Genomic DNA, 17,928 nt, shown 5'->3' with positions numbered 1-17,928 from the left:
ATTCTTAACCACTGCGCCACTGCTGCTCCCCTGTATGCAGGGCAGGGCAGGTCGACGAGACAGAAAGGAGGCACATATCCTGCAGCATGTCGACTAATTGGGTTGGCCAATTATTTTCCCCGGCAGTTTTTCTATGCTTTTAGCAGCAGTATGCCAAGCAAAAGTGTGATGCATTTGTCCACCTCTCCTCCTTGACTACAACCCACCCCCTACAAAGCACAAAACCAACGTTTTCCATGTCTACTCTGTCCATGTCAAATGTATAAGGGCTCTAGATTTACACTCAGGGCTAGATTTACATTGAGTGGCAAAAGTGGCTCTCTTCATGGCCGTTCATTCATACTGTCCCACCATGTAATAGCTGCAATCTCAAGAATTGACCTATTTGTGTGAATGAGGTATCAACAATTTAAATGTCTCAAGAAGAGTTTGTACATTACCCATCATTATGGTTCTGCCTGGAGATGATTCACACATTCAGCTGAAAGTCATGCGTGAACAAGGGATGTCCCTACATATATGAACTAACCTTTAATAGAAACGTTTCTAGCTTAGTGTGTGTGTATATACAAGTATATAGTGTGTGTACACACACATTCACATTTATAAACTTGGTTTGTACAAACTACAGATACATCACCTTTTGCTATTTGGATGCATTGAGGACAGCAAAAATGATTATAGCAAAAAAATAAAAATAAAATCTGCACAGGCTTAAAAGTCTTTCTATTATGAAGTCAATAAAAAGGTTGAGCAAGCAGTCAAATTATCTACATTGTTAGATCATGCAATTATAAGTCTGAAAAGTCTGCTATAAACTTGAGTCCATTTTTTACTATTGCTTAAAAACTCCATTTTATTGACTATTGCGGAAATGTGATAGTGAGATTAATGTTTTTAATTGTTTTTGGTAGTCTGGAAAAGGCTGAAAATACATTTTTTAGACACTACGTTTTTCAGACACTATTTGCAACACTATTTTGTTGTAAAAAGTGTTCTTTTTTATATTTTGTAAAAATGTATAAAATATTAATTTAAAAAAACTGTTTTGGGTGTTCCCTGAAGTGGTTCCCTGAAGTACACACAAACTCATAGATGAATATGAGAAGCTGTGTTATATACTAAATCAGACCATCGGTCCCTCGGGGGTCAGTCTTGTCTACTCGGATTGATGGAGGCTTGCTGGGGTCTCAGACCAGAGTCAATTGGCCATGCTGGCAGGGGTTGATGGGAATTGTAGTCCATGAACATCTGGAGTGTCATAGGTTCGCCACCACGGAATGCTCTTTTTAATGGAAGATGCCAGGGATTCAACCTAGGATTTTCTACATGCTAAGCAAATTCTCTACCATTAAGCCACGGCCCCTTCCCTATGTAGCTGCGATTTTTAAAGAAAGTGAACATTATCTTAAAGATATTACGATTTTGGTGCCTTGTCATCTATATATATAAAAAGCTAACCGTGTATTTGTTAGTGATGGTATAACTCAGTAACTGCTGGGCCAATTCCTCTGAAAATTCCCAGCCACTATAGTCAGCAGGGCGAGAGTGTTTTTAGATGCTCACATACCTGAAATTTCACACCTGGCCCAGGTAATACATCTTTTTCCTGGTGCTCCATGGTGAAGGACATGCAGCTGCCTGTGTGTAACTGTCACCCTTAGAATGTTCGTGCAGTTTAGAATGTTCGCTCAGATGGCCAGATATGAGCAGTGAAAACAGTACATAGGCAATAATTCGAGTGGAAGTGAAACACATACACACACATACACACGAGGGAAGGGAGGGAGGGGGGAGGGGTGGCATGCAAGGGAAGAGAAGTGAGAGAGGGGAGAGAGTGAGGGGTGGCATGCAAGGGAGGGGAGGCAGGAAGCCCAGCATCTTGATATGACCCACCCACCCTAGTGGAGGGAAAGGGGAGGGAGGGAGGGAGGGGGAGGGGTGGCATGCAAGGGAAGAGAAGTGAGGGAGGGAAGAGAGTGAGGTGCGACATGCAAGGGACGGGAGGGAGGGGCCAGCCATCCTAGATTCCCTGAATACTGCAGTTACAGTTAAGAAAACCAGGCACTCATTACTCAGGAGTAAGCTTGGTAAAGCAACCGTGACATACTTTGAATGGCTGCGTCGCGCCCCTCAGAGGGTTTCCTCAGAAGCAACACCCATTGCCACCAACCAAACTTACTCCCAGGTAAAGGATCATGACCAGCCAGCCTAGATGTGTGGGAGCTGTGCCTTTCCATTCCCCCACCCCAAGGAATGCGAGCACACACATCAATGACATCGCACAGTATCAGGCTGCGTGTTTGCATGAGCACGTACTGCTGGCCTCTGCAATTGCTGCTACTGTTCCTTTCCCATTTCACCACAATAACCCACAGCAACGCGTTGGCAGATTACACTAGTTGTCCAATAAAAGTAACAATGGTGTATGTGTTCCAGAATATTTCTATGATATTTTGCTTTCCTAAAGGACTAAATCCTTAGCCCCCCGCCCTCCCAAAAGTCTTCTCCGTACTGTTTGATCTGTGAACACCCTGCACCATCTAGTGACAACAGTATAGAACTGCACACACAAAGCTTCCTCTCTACCACTGCTAAGACATCATTTGGGGAAGGGCTTCAAGTAGTTGTGGGATATGCCTACTTTTCACATGGACAGTGCTGTAATCCACAGAAAATATGCGCACAATTCAGAAACAGTTTGGTAAGGGTAATTTCACCCTTCTTACACTAGCCCTTTTTGAGGTTCTCAGAGGGCCTGTGTTGTAAACTTTTGAGCCCCCCCTCCTCACTACGTTAATCATACTTTTCTTTGAGCAAAAAAACCCACACACAAGTAAATGTCCGTTAACCCCGCAGGGGGTCCATTGCTCCGCTGAGAGGCCTGGAGCAGAGGACCCAACCCCGGGGGCTGGATCCAGCACAGTGGGCATCGAGAAAAAAAAAGTGGAAAACTTTGGGCATCTTTCGAAGTGGCGGTGCAGCTTTGCAACACGGTGTGTGCAGAGGGTAAATGAACGGTTTGTGTGAGTGCTCCGGCGCACTGTCTGGTGCTGGTGGGAAGGAGAGAAAGAGAGGGCAAGGGGCTGCCACAGTGACTGCAGTAGGGCCAAAAAGCATACAGCCCCCAATATTTCCAGGCAGTCTCCCATCCAAGTACTAACCAGGCCTGACCCTGCTTAGCTTCCAAGATCAGGCACATTCAGGGTAGAATAGCCATAGATCCTGGAACTGGCTCCTGTGCCTCACTTCAATGGGCTGCCACCCCTCTCCACACCCATGACCAGGAACAAGACACTTTTCGCCTCTCCAGACACTGGCCCAGCATGCACCACTCTTTAATCGAGCGCCAATCTTGGTTTCCAAGGCGCTGACACGCTGTGCGCACCCAGGCCTGCCCCACAAAGAGGACACCCCCATCTTTTACCTCCCCCTCCCCCCTTTCCAAATCTCCTCTTGTTGTTGCTGGTCATTCTTGATGCTTCCAAGCCTCCTCCAGTACCACTCTGCCCAAGAGCCATGTCAAATCGCTCCACCAATGGCTTCGATCATCTCTCCACAATCGGTTCACGGCTTCGACAATGCCACTCCCCCAACTCAGCAGCCCCCCACATCCATGCCTTCTGTCACCTGTCTCGTAATGTATATTAAACTTAAGAATTCATCCTTTTTTTTCAAAAGAGCCACCGCCTCTGCTGAGCCACCTTTGGGTCCTAAAAGCCACAGGTTCCAGTACTGAAGCTGGGGGGTATTATATGGTTGGAACTGCAGATGAGAAAAGGGTTTATACTTGTATTAAATGTGCTGGTCATTCACTGAATTAAGAACAGACTCCTCTCTGCTTATTACATTGAAAGTGTAGGAAAACAGGGCAAACCCACAGTAATTTAAGTAGACATAATTCTTGGGACCGCAGTTTTCCAGCCTTGGAAAGAAGCAGATAAGATAATTTCTAGCACTAAAACACTGCACTGACTGTCAGTATGAATGAGGTCCCCTTCGCGGTTGAAGCCATCCACCCACTCCCCTCAAAAGTGATCTCTTAATTCTTTTTAATGCCACCTTTCTGCAAGGAGTTCCCGGTTCCACATATTGTTCTCCCATTTTCCGTTTTATCCTCACAACAACCCTGCGAGGCAAGTGAGGCACAAAAAGTTCCTAGCCTAATTTCACTCAGCAAGTTTCCTGGACTGAGTAGAACTGGGATCTCCCGGATCCCAATTTGGTGCTCTAACTAGTACCCCTCACTACCTACTAAAATGGAAGGTTGACTAGGTTCCACTTTAGTGGAGGCTGAATTCCAGGAACTGTCCCCACACAACTGAGTGGGACCCAACCCTAGACTTCAGAGCTTCAAGTGAGCAGGATCATCTGCAGATTTTCTTTAGATCCTCAATATTCGATTGGAGCTTGATGATACGGTGGGCAACCTTGGGAAGTTGTTTTTTTTTACAGTTTTTACAGTTTACCTTCCATGCAGCTTTCTACTTATGCATTTCCTACATTCTCAGCATACCACAAAAGCGGCTTGGCTGATTGGTTGAAACGGATGAGGTATCATTTCGATGCTTCTACTTCGAAGCAGGTATCAACCTTGTTCATGAAAAGTAGCAAGGTTCGTAACTGCGACAAGGATGTCGCAGTTCGGGGGGGGGGGGGGCTGAGACAAAACAATGCTGAGCTCAGTGGCAGTGGGGATTCACTGAGGCGAACCTAGGTAGAAACTAGTTCAACTCTGTCAGTGGGGAAAGCCCCTATGTCTCAGCTAAAGTACTAGGCGAACACACCGTTCCACTTAAAAGTCTGCCTCTATGCTCAGATAGAAAAGAGGCCTCATATCTATTTCCTATGAAGTATGGAAGAATAACTCCATTTTAAGTCTGGCATGTTGGAAGGTGTGTGTATGTCAGCCAACAGAACAAGAAAAATCCCCACCTTTCCTTTCCCTGTTAAAGGGTTCCATCAATATCGCTCACCACCCCCCACCGCGCTGAGGGCGACAATTGTGAAACTGTTGGGATTTTGCAAGGGTCTGTCACAACTCAGTTATAAAAGGGTTAACTGTTTGTATGTAAACAAGTTGCTGAAGTCACTGTTTATGACCTGATCGATTGATTAGCTATGGCTTAGTAAAGATAGCCATTGCTTACATGTTAGTGAACACGTGCATCTGAAGTTATGATAAAGTTAACTCTTTCTTTGTTTGAGCAGACCCAACACCCAGAGTGGAGACACGAGGCAGCAACATCATGTGAGACAGCAGCTAGGTAGCAAGATGTAAACCAAACATATCGTAATGCAGATGTGTAACAGGAAAGAAAGGATTTCTTATTTTATCTCCATGTAACCCTCCCTTTAGTATACTCATATATAAAAAGCAACTGAGAATCTGTCTCTTCTGTTCGTCTCTGCTATATACCCAACAGAAACCTGCAGGAGTTCCCGCCAGCCAGGGGAGCTCCTGTTTGCAAACTCGACACCGCCTCCAGCTTGCACAGGCCGGCGGATCCGTGCCCCGGGCTTTCTCTAGCAGGCCACAGAGGAGGCCTGGTGCTCTGCAGCCGCCAGAGGGCTCTGGGCAGGGCTGGAGGAAGCCAAAGCGGCTCTTTCCTCTTTCCTCTCGCTCGGGGCAGCGCCGCGCTTTGCGCTTCCTGGGTGACGCGGATGCAGCTGGAGCTGCGGAGAGACCGGAGCCGGATCAGCTGCTGCCAGCTCCGGGGGGATCCATGCCAGCCTGGGCAGACTATTTCTGCAGACGCGGCCCTCCTTTGCTTTGGCTCACCAAGGTGGGAGCTGGCCCGGCTTGTGAGGCACATTTCCTGCGGGGGGACGGACGCGTTAGCTGATGCACGTTCAGGTGGAGATGTCAGGAGCATCCAGCCGGAGGAGGGGCGGGGGAAAGGGATGAGGTTGCCGTCCCCCCCTCCCCCCATAACCCGGCCCTGCTACTTGATCTCTACCCACCTTAAATCCGATGCCAATAAGGACGCTGATGCTAAGGGCACTTTGCACAAATCAGGTTCCGCTTCATATCCTTCCAGGGAGGCTGGGAAAGCCGTGGTTTTTCCTCATTTGTTCCCAGTGCATGTTCATGAATGAATGCTGGATTCAAACGTGCATTGCTGGTTGTGACTTCAACCCAAGGAGTGGCGTTGGCTCTGGATGAAATGGCATGAGACAATGAGGGAATGGTCTTCTGAGGTTGTGCCTTGATATCTTTTAACCACCCTGATGAGGTTTCTCCCTCCTTTTTTTCGAACCAAAGATCACTCTCTGGAGCAAGCAGACACAAATATCCAGTCTTTTATTTTCTTATTTGGAATATTTCTACACTGCCTCTTCTGAGGCCTCCTCAAGACAGCTTACAGTTAAAACAACATAACACTAAGTACATAAGTACAACAATAGGTACATAAGTACAAGGTTGTTGTTGTTTTTTTAAAAAAACCCATTGGGCATACATAGCATAAAATCTATCCATAAAACAGAAGCACACCATTAAAAAGCTGGTAAGATAAATTAAAAGCCTGGGTAAATATATGTTTTATCATGGTGCCAAGAAGAAACTAAAACAGGTGCCAGGTGAGCCTCAAGAGGTTGGGCACTCAGAAGGTGAGGTGCCACCACAGAAAATGCCCTGTATCTAGTCAGCCCTAACTTCATCTTTGAAGATAAGGGTACAGAGAGCAGAGCCTGAGAGGCAGATCTTAACTGGCAGGTTGGATAGCATAGGAGCTCAATTAAAATGTTGACCCAGGTGTTGGGCCATGATGGAAAAGGGAGTTGTTGGGAAAGGGATTGAAAATGAAATGGCTAATCATAATGCAGTTTTACAAAGCTATGGTGTCGCCTCATTTGAAATACTGCACGCAGTTCTGTTGTTATATTTCAAAATGGACACTACGGAACTGGAAATGTTTATTCCTTCTCCACCCTCACTTGCATTTTTGCAACAGCATGTATTGGTATAATGAGTTAAAAGCCTTGTTTGTTTGATACCTGTGTGTCTGGCCTTTCTGCCATTATGTTCAAGGAGGTTTACAGTTCAGAAAACTGCCTGCAACTAGGCAACCGGAGGGAGGGAGACAGTCTCTCTTGTGGGCCAAATTTGGGGTTGGAAGCTATTGATTTCTTAGTTAGAGGCTCACTAAACTTGATATGGGGTGTTGTGTGGTTTCCAGGCTGTATGGTAGCATTTTCTCCTGATGTTTCGCCTGCATCAGTGGCTGGCATCTTCAGAGGATCTTGATATGCTTAGTCATAGGCGAAGCTACCACAGGGCAAGATAGACACAAATGCCCCCGGTGCAGGCAGCAGGGCGGGCTGGAGAATCACTCCCCCCACCACTCCCCTCAGGCTGCCTCCGGGGTCCAGAGCAGCCCCCATGGACCAGCTGCTGCTAATTGTAGATCCTGGAATCAGCTGATATGAAATTATATGCTCCTGAATTTGGGAATTCTCTTGGCTAATCTGAACTGGAGTTTTATACATATTTAAATATATATTCACTCTACAATTGAAATTTGAATATTCTCACTTCCATTTTAAAATATGATTTTTGAAGGATTTTAAAAATGAAGATATTTGGTTGCAAGTTAAGGAAATAATGCTAAATATTAATCAAACTGTGTGATATTGTTTCTTAATATAAGCGTCCTTGATCAGGACGTGGTATAAAAAAACCTTGATCAGGAGGTGGTATAAAAAACTCTAAATAAATAAATAGATCCGGGAAATGCGTGATTTATTTATTTATTTTGTCATCAAATCACAGCTGACTTATGTGACCTCTGTAGGTTTTTCAAGGCAAGAGATGTTCAGAGGTGGTTTGCCATTGCCTGCCTCCACATCACATCCCTGGTATTCCTTTGAGGTCTCCCTCTAAATACTTGCTGGGATAGATCCTGGTTAGCTTCTGAGATCTGACAAGATCAGGCCCAGTAATTTATATCTTGTTTTATTCTAAAGGTTCTAAACCCTGCAGCATCTACTTTTTCAAAAGGAAATGAAAAAGAAATGAAGTTAGGAAAATATAAATGTCATTTTTTTTTCAACTGTAGATGGTCAGGGAGTTAGGATCACTTGAATAGGTGGGTTGCTTATTGTTTCAGATGCCAAGGACCAAGAAATCGATTGTTCTTCAGCCAAGAACAGCATCTCCTTCCTGAAGGCTTCACTGGAACACCATGCAGGGGAATTATGAGACGCTCATCTCTTTGGGTAAGCATACAGCTAGCTCTTCAGTGAAGAACTGTGGGCCATAAGAACATCACTGATAGGTCATACCAAAGGTCTATCCTCTGTTGTCAGCAGTGACCAGTGAGATACCCAAGAAGTCCTTAAACAGGGCAAGAAGGCATTTCCAAGTTATTTTTGTCTGCAGCCTGGTATTCCGAGATATGCTACCTCTGAGCATGAAGGTTCCAGATAGCTTTCAAGGTCTATCGTTTTGGTAGACTGATCTGCCATGAATGTGCCCCTGTTAGTTCTTCAGAGATCTGGGGAACAGATCACACTCTGATAGTGTCTCTGGATGAATGCAGGTCACTGTTTGTTAGTGATAACATATCACAATGTTTATGTAGATGCTTGGTAAGCGGTATTAGCCTCTCAAGGAAAGAGAATAATCATATCACTCATATTTGGGATCAAGTATAAAAGTGTGGTTAGATTCTTTATGACGGGCCAATTTTTATTGATTGATTGATTGATTGATAGATTGTTTAATCTTATATACCGCCCTATCCCCGAAGGGCTCTGGGCAGTGCACAACAAAATCAAATCATAATACAACTAAACACAAACAAGATTAAACAATTAAACTTCCATACAAATAAATTACCAATCCCTTTTTTAAAAACGGCGGTTAATACAAATTTAAAATCAGATTCAAATGTCAGATTTCAAAAATTCAAAGGCACCCCCATTGTTAAAAACCCTCCCCAACGAGAAGACTGCTAGCTCCATCAATAAGGTATAAATATAGGCAGAGACAAGAACAGAAGAACAGAAGGGGGGCACAGGGGGGCACAATACAAACAAACAATTCTATACAGTGTGGTACAGTTGCAACTATGTAAATGTCATCATCATTATAGCTGTGACTCCTTTCTCCCTTCTGCCCTCACTCGGCGGCATCCGCTGGTTTCGCCTCCCCCCATCCCAAGCAGCAACCGTGGCCCGGGGTAATTCCCAGCCGTCTTTAGAGATGGGTACTTCCTATCACCTTCTACCTGGGCTCCTGAAACATGAGAAACATGAGAACTGAACCTGGGACTTTTCAGCATCAAACTGTGTGCTAGACCACTGAGCTGTTGTCCCTCCATGTTGTGGCTGGCTCGCGTATTTTTTTATAATGTAATGCAATCAATCGCAGAGGATGGGGCTGTGTCTAACATGGCTGGGATTCCAGTCGCCACTCCCCAGTTCATGATCACAGGTGCTGTCTTCCCTTCAGGCTTCAGCACAGCAGTGGAACTTAACATAACTTAGTTGTCCTTAAAAGCAGGAAAATGTAAGGGGTCTTAGTAGAATGCAGTGGGGTAATTTGTCAGCAGGGTGGAAGGAGAAACATTAAGATGCCCTAAACCGAAGAACCAATTAGAACAGTGGACCAACCCACCTGATGTCCTGATGGGATTCTCTCCTTTTTCTTGTTAGCAGAAGAGATGGCTATTAGTCTGCCTCGGATCACTGCGCTGGCTGAGTCTCACCGGAGAGGACTGGCATCGGGTAAGCTGAGACCGCTCAGTGCAAGACCCTGAAAGTACTGATATTGCCTCACTGTCTTAATCCATTTCATGCAATCAAAATCTGCTTAGAATAAACTTTGTATGTTCTTTGGCAGGGCTGCCTAAAGCTGAATTAGACTTAGTCCAACTAATTCAGACTATAATCTCTTTTTAGAAAAGACTACAGAACAGGTTGAATACAGGAAGAAATGATGGGGCTTGGATGTTAACATAAGAACAAGCCTGCTGGATCAGACCAGAGCCCATCTAGTCCAGCACTCTGCTACTTGCAGTGGCCCACTAGTGTGCTAGACCACATGTTCTATCCCATTCAGGCTCCCAGGCTATCACTGAGAAAGCTGCAAGGGGCTGCCACAGTTGGTAGGCTTGAAAAAAGAGGAGTTAGCATGTTGAAATGAGTTGGCCTGTGCAGGGAATGATGGACGTTCAGGTATATAAATCCTGGACTGTGCAAAGATTTAAAATATAACCAGGAGTCTCAGAACAAAATAGTAGCCAGTGTAAATTCTGTAATACCATTGTTGCATGCTGAAAACAACTTTCTTTAAGAGGGAGGTTGCTGCGTTCCCAACCAATGAGAGTTTCGTGTTGTCTTCAGGGGCAGCCCTATGCAAAGTACATTGCAGTAATCTAGCTGCAAGTTTATGGTAACCTGAATCAGCATGGCTACATAGGTAGAATTTAAACAGGGGATCACTTTATGAAACAGGCACAAGTGAAAGAAGGCATACTTGGCAGCGGCATCTATCTGCTACTCTATTGGCAGAATCATCTCCAAGCTTTTACATGATCTCTTAGTGTAGAGCTACCCCATCCAGAGTTCTCCAATAGTACTGCCTCCAGAGGAATAGTTTATCCAAGCTCATAAAGCTAAAACAACTGCATGATAATTAAAATATTTTGATCAAAAGTAGCACAGCCATAACAAAATACACTTAAAGGCATCTCAATAAAGCACAGTCAGAAATACAGCAGTAGGTAAAATATCTATTTACATAATTGCAGATTAACATAGCAGAAATAGAAATCTAGCAGTGAAATCTTTCCAATCAGATTCTTTCTCAATAATTTGAGTTGTTGTTTTTTGGGGGGTGGGTGGGAGGGGAATTGGGCCTATAGCCGCTGTGGAGGGGTGTCCGCTTGATTGCATTTCAGAATCTCTCCCCCTGCCTGAAGACACACATTGGGCATTTTCGCAGAATGAGTTCTGCCAGATTCTAGAAAAATTTTGGCAAATGCGTGGAAACAGGAAAAAAGAGAATGGCGATTATAGCTGGGTGTGTTATATTGTCCTTTCCGATCCTTGTTGTTTTTAGTTTTTTTTAATCCACATTCATGTAATAAAAATTCATGTAATAACAATCTAAAACCCAACCTGTTGAGAGGGGACATTTCACTGTAAAATGATCCACTTCCTCTTCCTGGCCTAGAGGAATGGCATTCATAAGTGGCACATTCCAGGCTAATAGGAATTCAAAGTATGATTCAACATGACCAGGGGAACACCATCACTCATGAAGGGAACAGGATACTGTCCAAGGGAGTAAAGCCCCCTCCTTTTTAAAATCTCCTGTGCAGGATTTCCACTTTCTAAGCCTGATCTGCTCTCTTGGATGGACCGAGGGGAGGATCTGTGGGTTCCAGAACTTCAGGAGTCGGAGGGCAGGGAGATTCTGAAGGAGGCCAGTCCAGGTGAGGAACCGATTCGTCAAAACAGGACTGCAAAGCATGTTTCCTGAAATGGGATGGCAGCAGATTCTGCCTGGGAAGAGCTGAATGGAGATGCTGTTCAGTAATGGGGGAAGCAGCATATCTGAGTCTTGGGGAGTCCTAAGGGTGGTTGGCATCCCCACTGAATAATTGCTTGATGCCAGTGGTAACTTCTTAGTGTGATGAGTGGGGGCAGATCAATACCCACATCCACACACACACTCACGCACAGCTTTCCTGCCTCTGCACAGACATACTTTCCATTGAAATCGTTTGGGTCATTTAGTGGTACTGAATAAACAAATATTCATAAATTCCATATTCCCAGCTCTGCCACCTGATTTGATTCCCAGCTCTGCCACCTGAGCTGTGGAGGCTTATCTGGGGAATTCAGATTAGCCTGTACACTCCCACACACGCCAGCTGGGTGACCTTGGGCTAGTCACAGCTTCTCGGAGCTCTCTCAGCCCCACCTACCTCACAGGGTGTTTGTTGTGAGGGGGGAAGGGCAAGGAGATTGTAAGCCCCTTTGAGTCTCCTGCAGGAGAGAAAGGGGGATATAAATCCAAACTCCTCCTCCTCTTCCTCTTCCTCTTCCTCTTCCTCTTCCTCTTCCACTACTACTACTACTACTACTACTACTACTACTACTACTACTACTACTACTACTACTACTACTACTACTACTACTACTACTACTACTACTACTACTACTATTCTGTTTCTTAAATCAGCCAGCCAGCCAGCTATCTCTGGGATCCTCCCATATTATAGGACATGGGTAACTTTCCCCCTTCAGCTCTCTAGAATCAGGCTATTTTATCCCGCCTTTGCTCCAAGGAGCTCAAAGCAGCATAGGTGGTCCTACACCAGCCAGTGTGGTGCAGGTGCACTCTAATCTGGAGAACTGGGTTTGATTCCCCGCTCTGCCACTTGAGCTGTGGAGGCTTATTGGGTGAACCAGATTAGCCTGTGCACTCCAACACATTCCAATTTGGTGACTTTGGGCTAGTCACAGTTCTTTGGAGCTCTCTCAGCCCCACCTACCTCACAGAGTGTTTGTTGGGGGAGGGGGAGGGGAAAGGAGATTGTAAACCCCTTTGAGTCTCCTTACAGGAGAGAAAGGGGGGATATAAATCCAAACACTTCTACTCTTCTTCCTTTTCCCAATTCATCCTCACATAAACCCTGAGAAGGAGGTTGGGCGGAATGCATCTTTGGGTACAGTTTCACCATGACAGAGTGGGTGTCTGAATTTGAATCCAGATCTCCCAGAGCCTAGTCCACCGCTCTGACCAATACACCACATAGCTATCAATTGTTTCTGATATTCAAAAATATACTGCCTCTTTATTCGTTTATTAGTCTGCTAGGCCACCCTTCCCCAGGCGAGCTCAGGGCGGTTTACAGTGAAGAATTCATGATACAAAAATATAAAGCCCATAAAACATTTCAGTACAAACCTTATCCTTAGCCCCATGTAAAATGAGGGTAAAGCAATCAGCCTAATACCTTCCACCCAATATCTCTTTAACAGTCATGTTGTGGGGACGGGGAAGGGTGGGGGGGGGAGGCCAACAAGATGGCTATCTATTGCTGTCCTCAGCCATGGGCCTGACAGAACAGCTCTGTCTTGGAGCCTGTGGGAAATTCTACTAAATTTGCAGGGTCCTGGTTTCACTTAACTGAGCGTTTCACCAGGCTGAATTAGTGTTTGACTGTCGTTTTACTATTAATGTTGATTCTTATTGGAAATGATGATGCTGACATTAGCTGCTCTGAATCTGTTGCAACAGGGGAGCGTGGGTTAGAAATCTAATAAATAAATAAAAATGTTCTACGTGAGTACGTTGATAACTACCCACTGATGGACCTGTCCTTTGTTAGTTTGTTTCATCCTCTTTTATGAATTTATGTCCTCAGGTGATGATCTGAGTAGAAAAAATGAGGGGGATCTACCTCAGCAAGAAGCTCCAAGCAAAACGGTGCTAAGAGCAAAGAGCTCTCTAGATGGGAATCCAGTGGAGGGAGAGAGCCAGTCAACAGAGAGACTGGGAAGCACAGCAACTGAAGAAAAGGAGCAGCTGATGAAACTGCTCCCTCAGACAGTGGGTATCTCCAAACCCTTCTTGCCCCCTGGGAAAACGCAAGGGGGCGAGAGAGGCCACCAGTGTGCCGAGTGTGGCAAAAGCTTCAGCCAGAAGTCCAACCTCCTGAGGCATCAGAGGCTTCATTTGGACAAGAAGCCCCACAAGTGTGACGGGTGTGAGAAGAGCTTCTCAGAAGCAGATGCTCTAGCCAAGCACCGTAAATGCCATGTAGGTGACAAGCCGTACAAGTGTGAGGACTGTGGGAAAAGCTTCAGCTGGACCTCCCACCTTGAGAGGCACCGAAGGATCCACACAGGAGAGAAACCCTATGAATGCAAAGAGTGTGGGAAGGCATTCAGTGTTGGGTCACACCTGGAGAGGCACCGGAGGATCCACACAGGGGAGAAGCCCTATCAGTGCAAATTGTGTGGGAAAAGCTTCACTGTCAGCTCCACCTTGGTTCAGCACCAGAGAACCCACACCAATGACAAGCCCTATCAGTGTGAGGACTGCGGGAAGGGCTTCAATGTCAGTTCTAACCTTGTGGCTCACCAAAGGAAACACCTGGGTCAGAAGCCCTATGAGTGCCCAGACTGTGGGAAGAGCTTCAGCTTCACTTCCCACCTGGAGAGACACCAGAGAATCCACACAGGAGAGAGGCCCTATCAATGCATAGACTGTGGGAAGAGTTTCAGCCGCAGCTCCCACCTCTATAGGCACCAGAGAATCCACACGGGGGAGAAGCCACGCCAGTGCATGGACTGCGGGAAGAATTTCTACCTCAGCTCAGCTACCCTCCACCACCTCCAGACATCCCCAAATGGGGGCAGAGACCCCACAAAATGCGCAGAATGTAGCCGCAAGCGGGCTGTCCCTGAGCCTCTGCCTCCACCCTCGCCACCAATTTGGAGTGAGAAACCTTATAAGTGCCCTGACTGTGGGAAAGGTTTTGGTCAAAGTTCATCGCTGGTAAAACACCAGAGAATCCACACAGGAGAAAGGCCTTATCAGTGCCCGGAGTGCGGGAAAAAATTCAGCTGGTGCTCAGCTCTCATCAAACACAAGAGAATCCATACAGGAGAGAAGCCATACCGGTGTGAAGAGTGTGGCAAAGCTTTCAGTGTCAGCTCCCACCTGGAAAGGCACCAGCGCGTGCACTCTCCTGACAGGCCGCACAAGTGTGCCGAATGTGGGAAAACCTATGGAGAACTGGGGTCATTGGTGAAGCACCAGAAATCCCACATGGCCGAGAGCAAGCGCTACCGGTGCCCTGATTGTGGGAAAAGCTTCAGCTGGACTTCCCACTTGGAAAGGCACCGGCGAATCCATACAGGGGAAAAACCGTACGAGTGCAGTGACTGTGGGAAGAGCTTCAGTGTCAGCTCTCACTTGGATAGGCACCGGAGAATCCACACTGGAGAGAAGCCTTATCGCTGTAACGAGTGTGGGAAAAGCTTCAGCGTCAGCTCCACCCTCCTCCAGCACCAAAGGACCCACTCTAGTGGGAAGCCTCACAAGTGCAAGGAGTGTGGGAAGCGGTTTGTGGCCAGCGCTCAGCTGCACACGCACCAGCGAACTCATTGGGGTGAGAAGCCATACGAGTGCACTGTCTGCGGGAAGAGTTTTGGCTTCATCTCCCACCTGGAAAGGCACCGGCGGGTGCACACAGGCGAAAAGCCTTACCAGTGCCCCGAGTGTGGGAAGTGCTTCAGCCGCAGTTCCCATCGGAATCGCCACCAGCGCACTCACTCTGCTGTTGGGCTTTTGAAGAGAGGGACACAGGGAGGAAGTGAGGCAGGGAAAGGCCTCTCCTCTTCCTCCAGTGCTAAACACCCCAAGGAGCCACTGCCTGCTCTTCCAGAACCCCCGCTTTCACTCATGCCTCCTTGGTGGAATGAGGGAGACAGGAACAGCAACACCCCAGTCACTTCCACATGGCCCGAGGTCCCAATTCACTTCCAAGGCCCCATCCCCAATGCTGCCCCAGCTGGGGGTCTGCGGGGATGGGGCATGAAAGGGTTCTTGCCTCCAGATCCATGGAGACTGGGGGAAAGTAGCTCTGGCTGGGCATCTACCCTAACCCAAGAGGGCTGGCCACAGCCTCCCACCACATCTTGAGTTGTTGTCTGACCTTGACTTCCGGAGTTGTTTGTTGGAAAGAAATGGTAATCATCCTTTCACTCTCTCCTCTGTGTTCAGAACTATCTGGCCATTAAAAATCCAGAATGATTCAGCTGTTAAGAAACCTGCATGGCATAGTCCTGCTAGGATGATTGTGCCACTTTAGAATTCTGATGTGGGGTTTGTGGAACAAGAGTCATCGTATTGGAATACCCCTTCTCATTACCCTCCATCCCAGCAAACCTCCAACACATTGAGAAGCATGTTATGTTAAGAGTCTTTCCTTCAGAGGAACTTGATTTCTATAGAAAGGAGGCATTCAGGCATGTGTTAACTCCTACTCCCCTACATTCTGAGGTGGTACAGTCCCAGATGGGCTGCACCATGTGTTTGAAACTTCAAAATTGATTCTTAACTCTGAATATTGGAAACAGGCTGAGACAGAGAGGGCACCAGGCTGAACAACTGGGGAGTGAAGCCATAGGATAGGTGAATTTGAATCCAGAAATCCCAAATCCAACTTTGAATCACTTATCAAATAGTCATATAAGGCCTTAGCAGAAAAACTCCCGCCCCTCAGTTATTTAAACATTATTCTTCCATCAGACCCTACCTCCCAATATTTTCTCTGAGGCCCCAGTCTGACTAGGCTTTTTTAAAACCAAATAAAGGTGCTAAGTAAAGGGGGGAGCTCCCTGTTTAGAAAGGGTCAGTTCCTTCTCTCGCATTTTGAAAGGCATTGCTGTCGTCCTCACCCCCACCTCCCCATTACATCCCAGTTTTAGTAACGATGCTGACTGAGAAAGGGGAAAAACCAATCTGTTCTTGTGTTTGAATAGCAGCTGGATCTAAAGAAGTCAGCAGGTGGTGCTGTTCACAGCATGCCAATAAATATAACTCACAAGCATCTACATCTAAAGCTGCTGTTAGAGGTGCTACTAGAGTGGGAGGCCAAAAATTGGACACACACACACCACCCACTTGCTCAGTTGTATGAGTGAATATTCCCCAAATGGAATTAATTGCCCCTGCAGCCATAACTTGATCCAGGGATCGCCAGGATTCAGCTTTCAAATCTAGCCCTAGAATATGTGGGCCTTTGACCATGTGCAGAGTGCATTTCCACTTCCAAAGAGCCATTGCTGCCTGTTCCTGTTCTACTGTGTTTAGGAGGCAGAACTTTCAAGGATGTGGCATCCAAGGCTATCTCAGATCATTAGCATTTCCCTTCAGAAATCAACCTTAAGTGGGGTGTTCGGATTCTTGGAAGGTCTAAGGAATGAGAACAGCAATGATAGGGAAGGGAAGGTCCAGAACTTTCATACAGGGATTGCAGTTACTTTGATCTCAGCCAACTGGGGGCTTGGAGTGGAGTAACTCTGCAATGAATGGAGTGGGTTTCAACTACAATAACTCTGCCTGCTATTGCACTGTGGATCAGATTTTCAAATGCATAGGAACCCTCCTGTCGTTCTGGATAATTTAATGACGGATAACTGCTACCCTTAACTCTGTGCTCACAGGCACCGTTTAGTCTCCCAAGTTCATTCATGAGGGTGATTGTATATCAAAGCGGCTTTGGCTTTTAACCTCTCGATCCCAAGATCAACCTTTGAGATAAGCAGACATGCAGCAAGATTCTCTTGATTTATCTTCAGACCGTATAAGTCAATAATCTTTTACCAAACAATTATTTGGACACAAGAAGCTACCTTATGCCAAGACAGAACATTGTTCTATCAAGGTCAGTGTTTCCTACTACAACAGACAGCAGTTCTCTGGGGTTTCGGGTAGTGGCCTTTCATATTGTTTAATAACTGGTCTTTTTTAGCTGGAGATACCAGGGATTGAACCCAAGACCTTTGGTAGGCAAACCAGATGCTCTGGCCACTAAGCCTCAGCTCCACCCATTTGTTAGTATATTGTATTGTCGAAGGCTTTCACGGCCGGAATCACTTGGGTGCTGTGTGGTTTCCGGGCTGTATGGCCGTGTTCTAGCAGCATTCTCTCCTGACGTTTCGCCTGCATCTGTGGCTGGCTTCAGATCCTCTGAAGATGCCAGCCACAGATGCAGGCGAAACGTCAGGAGAGAATGCTGCTAGAACATGGCCATACAGCCCGGAAACCACACAGCACCCAAATGTTAGTATATTAATAGTAATAACATAAGGCAAACACATGACACAGCAATATGCAAAGTCAGGCCCATGGCGTACTGAAATCATTATTGTCTATTCCAGGGGTCTCCACTGTGG

General features: G+C 46.2%; 1 protein-coding gene across 4 annotated transcripts; it reads left to right on the top strand.

The window, feature by feature from the left end:
- Window positions 1-5,666: 5,666 nt before the first annotated feature.
- LOC125430156 (zinc finger protein 345-like) lies at window positions 5,667-17,614 on the top strand. Of its 4 annotated transcripts, none has more exons than XM_048491947.1 (5): window positions 5,667-5,786; window positions 8,112-8,220; window positions 9,664-9,732; window positions 11,331-11,444; window positions 13,386-17,614. In XM_048491947.1, the coding sequence occupies exons 2-5, from the start codon at window positions 8,187-8,189 to the stop codon at window positions 15,668-15,670; spliced, it is 2,502 nt and encodes an 833-aa protein (XP_048347904.1). In that variant the 5' UTR covers window positions 5,667-5,786; window positions 8,112-8,186; the 3' UTR covers window positions 15,671-17,614. The 4 variants fall into 4 exon arrangements, with proteins under 4 accessions (XP_048347904.1, XP_048347903.1, XP_048347906.1 ...); XM_048491946.1 differs by having other exon boundaries at window positions 9,661-9,732; XM_048491949.1 differs by lacking the exon at window positions 11,331-11,444.
- Window positions 17,615-17,928: the final 314 nt, after the last annotated feature.

The sequence above is a fragment of the Sphaerodactylus townsendi genome, linkage group LG03 (genome assembly GCF_021028975.2).
Source record: "Sphaerodactylus townsendi isolate TG3544 linkage group LG03, MPM_Stown_v2.3, whole genome shotgun sequence".
In the NCBI taxonomy this organism is placed as follows: domain Eukaryota; kingdom Metazoa; phylum Chordata; class Lepidosauria; order Squamata; family Sphaerodactylidae; genus Sphaerodactylus; species Sphaerodactylus townsendi.
The sequence above is the reverse complement of the archived record's forward strand: the minus strand, read 5'-3'. Positions and strand labels throughout refer to the sequence as shown.

What these genes read in the sequence shown, in the direction of transcription:
- LOC125430156 (XM_048491946.1), top strand. Translation starts at nt 8,187, where the DNA reads ATGCAGGGGAATTATGAGACGCTCATCTCTTTGG. An exon ending in TGAGACGCTCATCTCTTTGG is followed by an intron (nt 8,221 to 9,660) that starts GTAAGCATACAG and finishes TTTTCTTGTTAG; the next exon opens with CAGAAGAGATGGCTATTAGT. An exon ending in TCTGAAGGAGGCCAGTCCAG is followed by an intron (nt 11,445 to 13,385) that starts GTGAGGAACCGA and finishes TTATGTCCTCAG; the next exon opens with GTGATGATCTGAGTAGAAAA.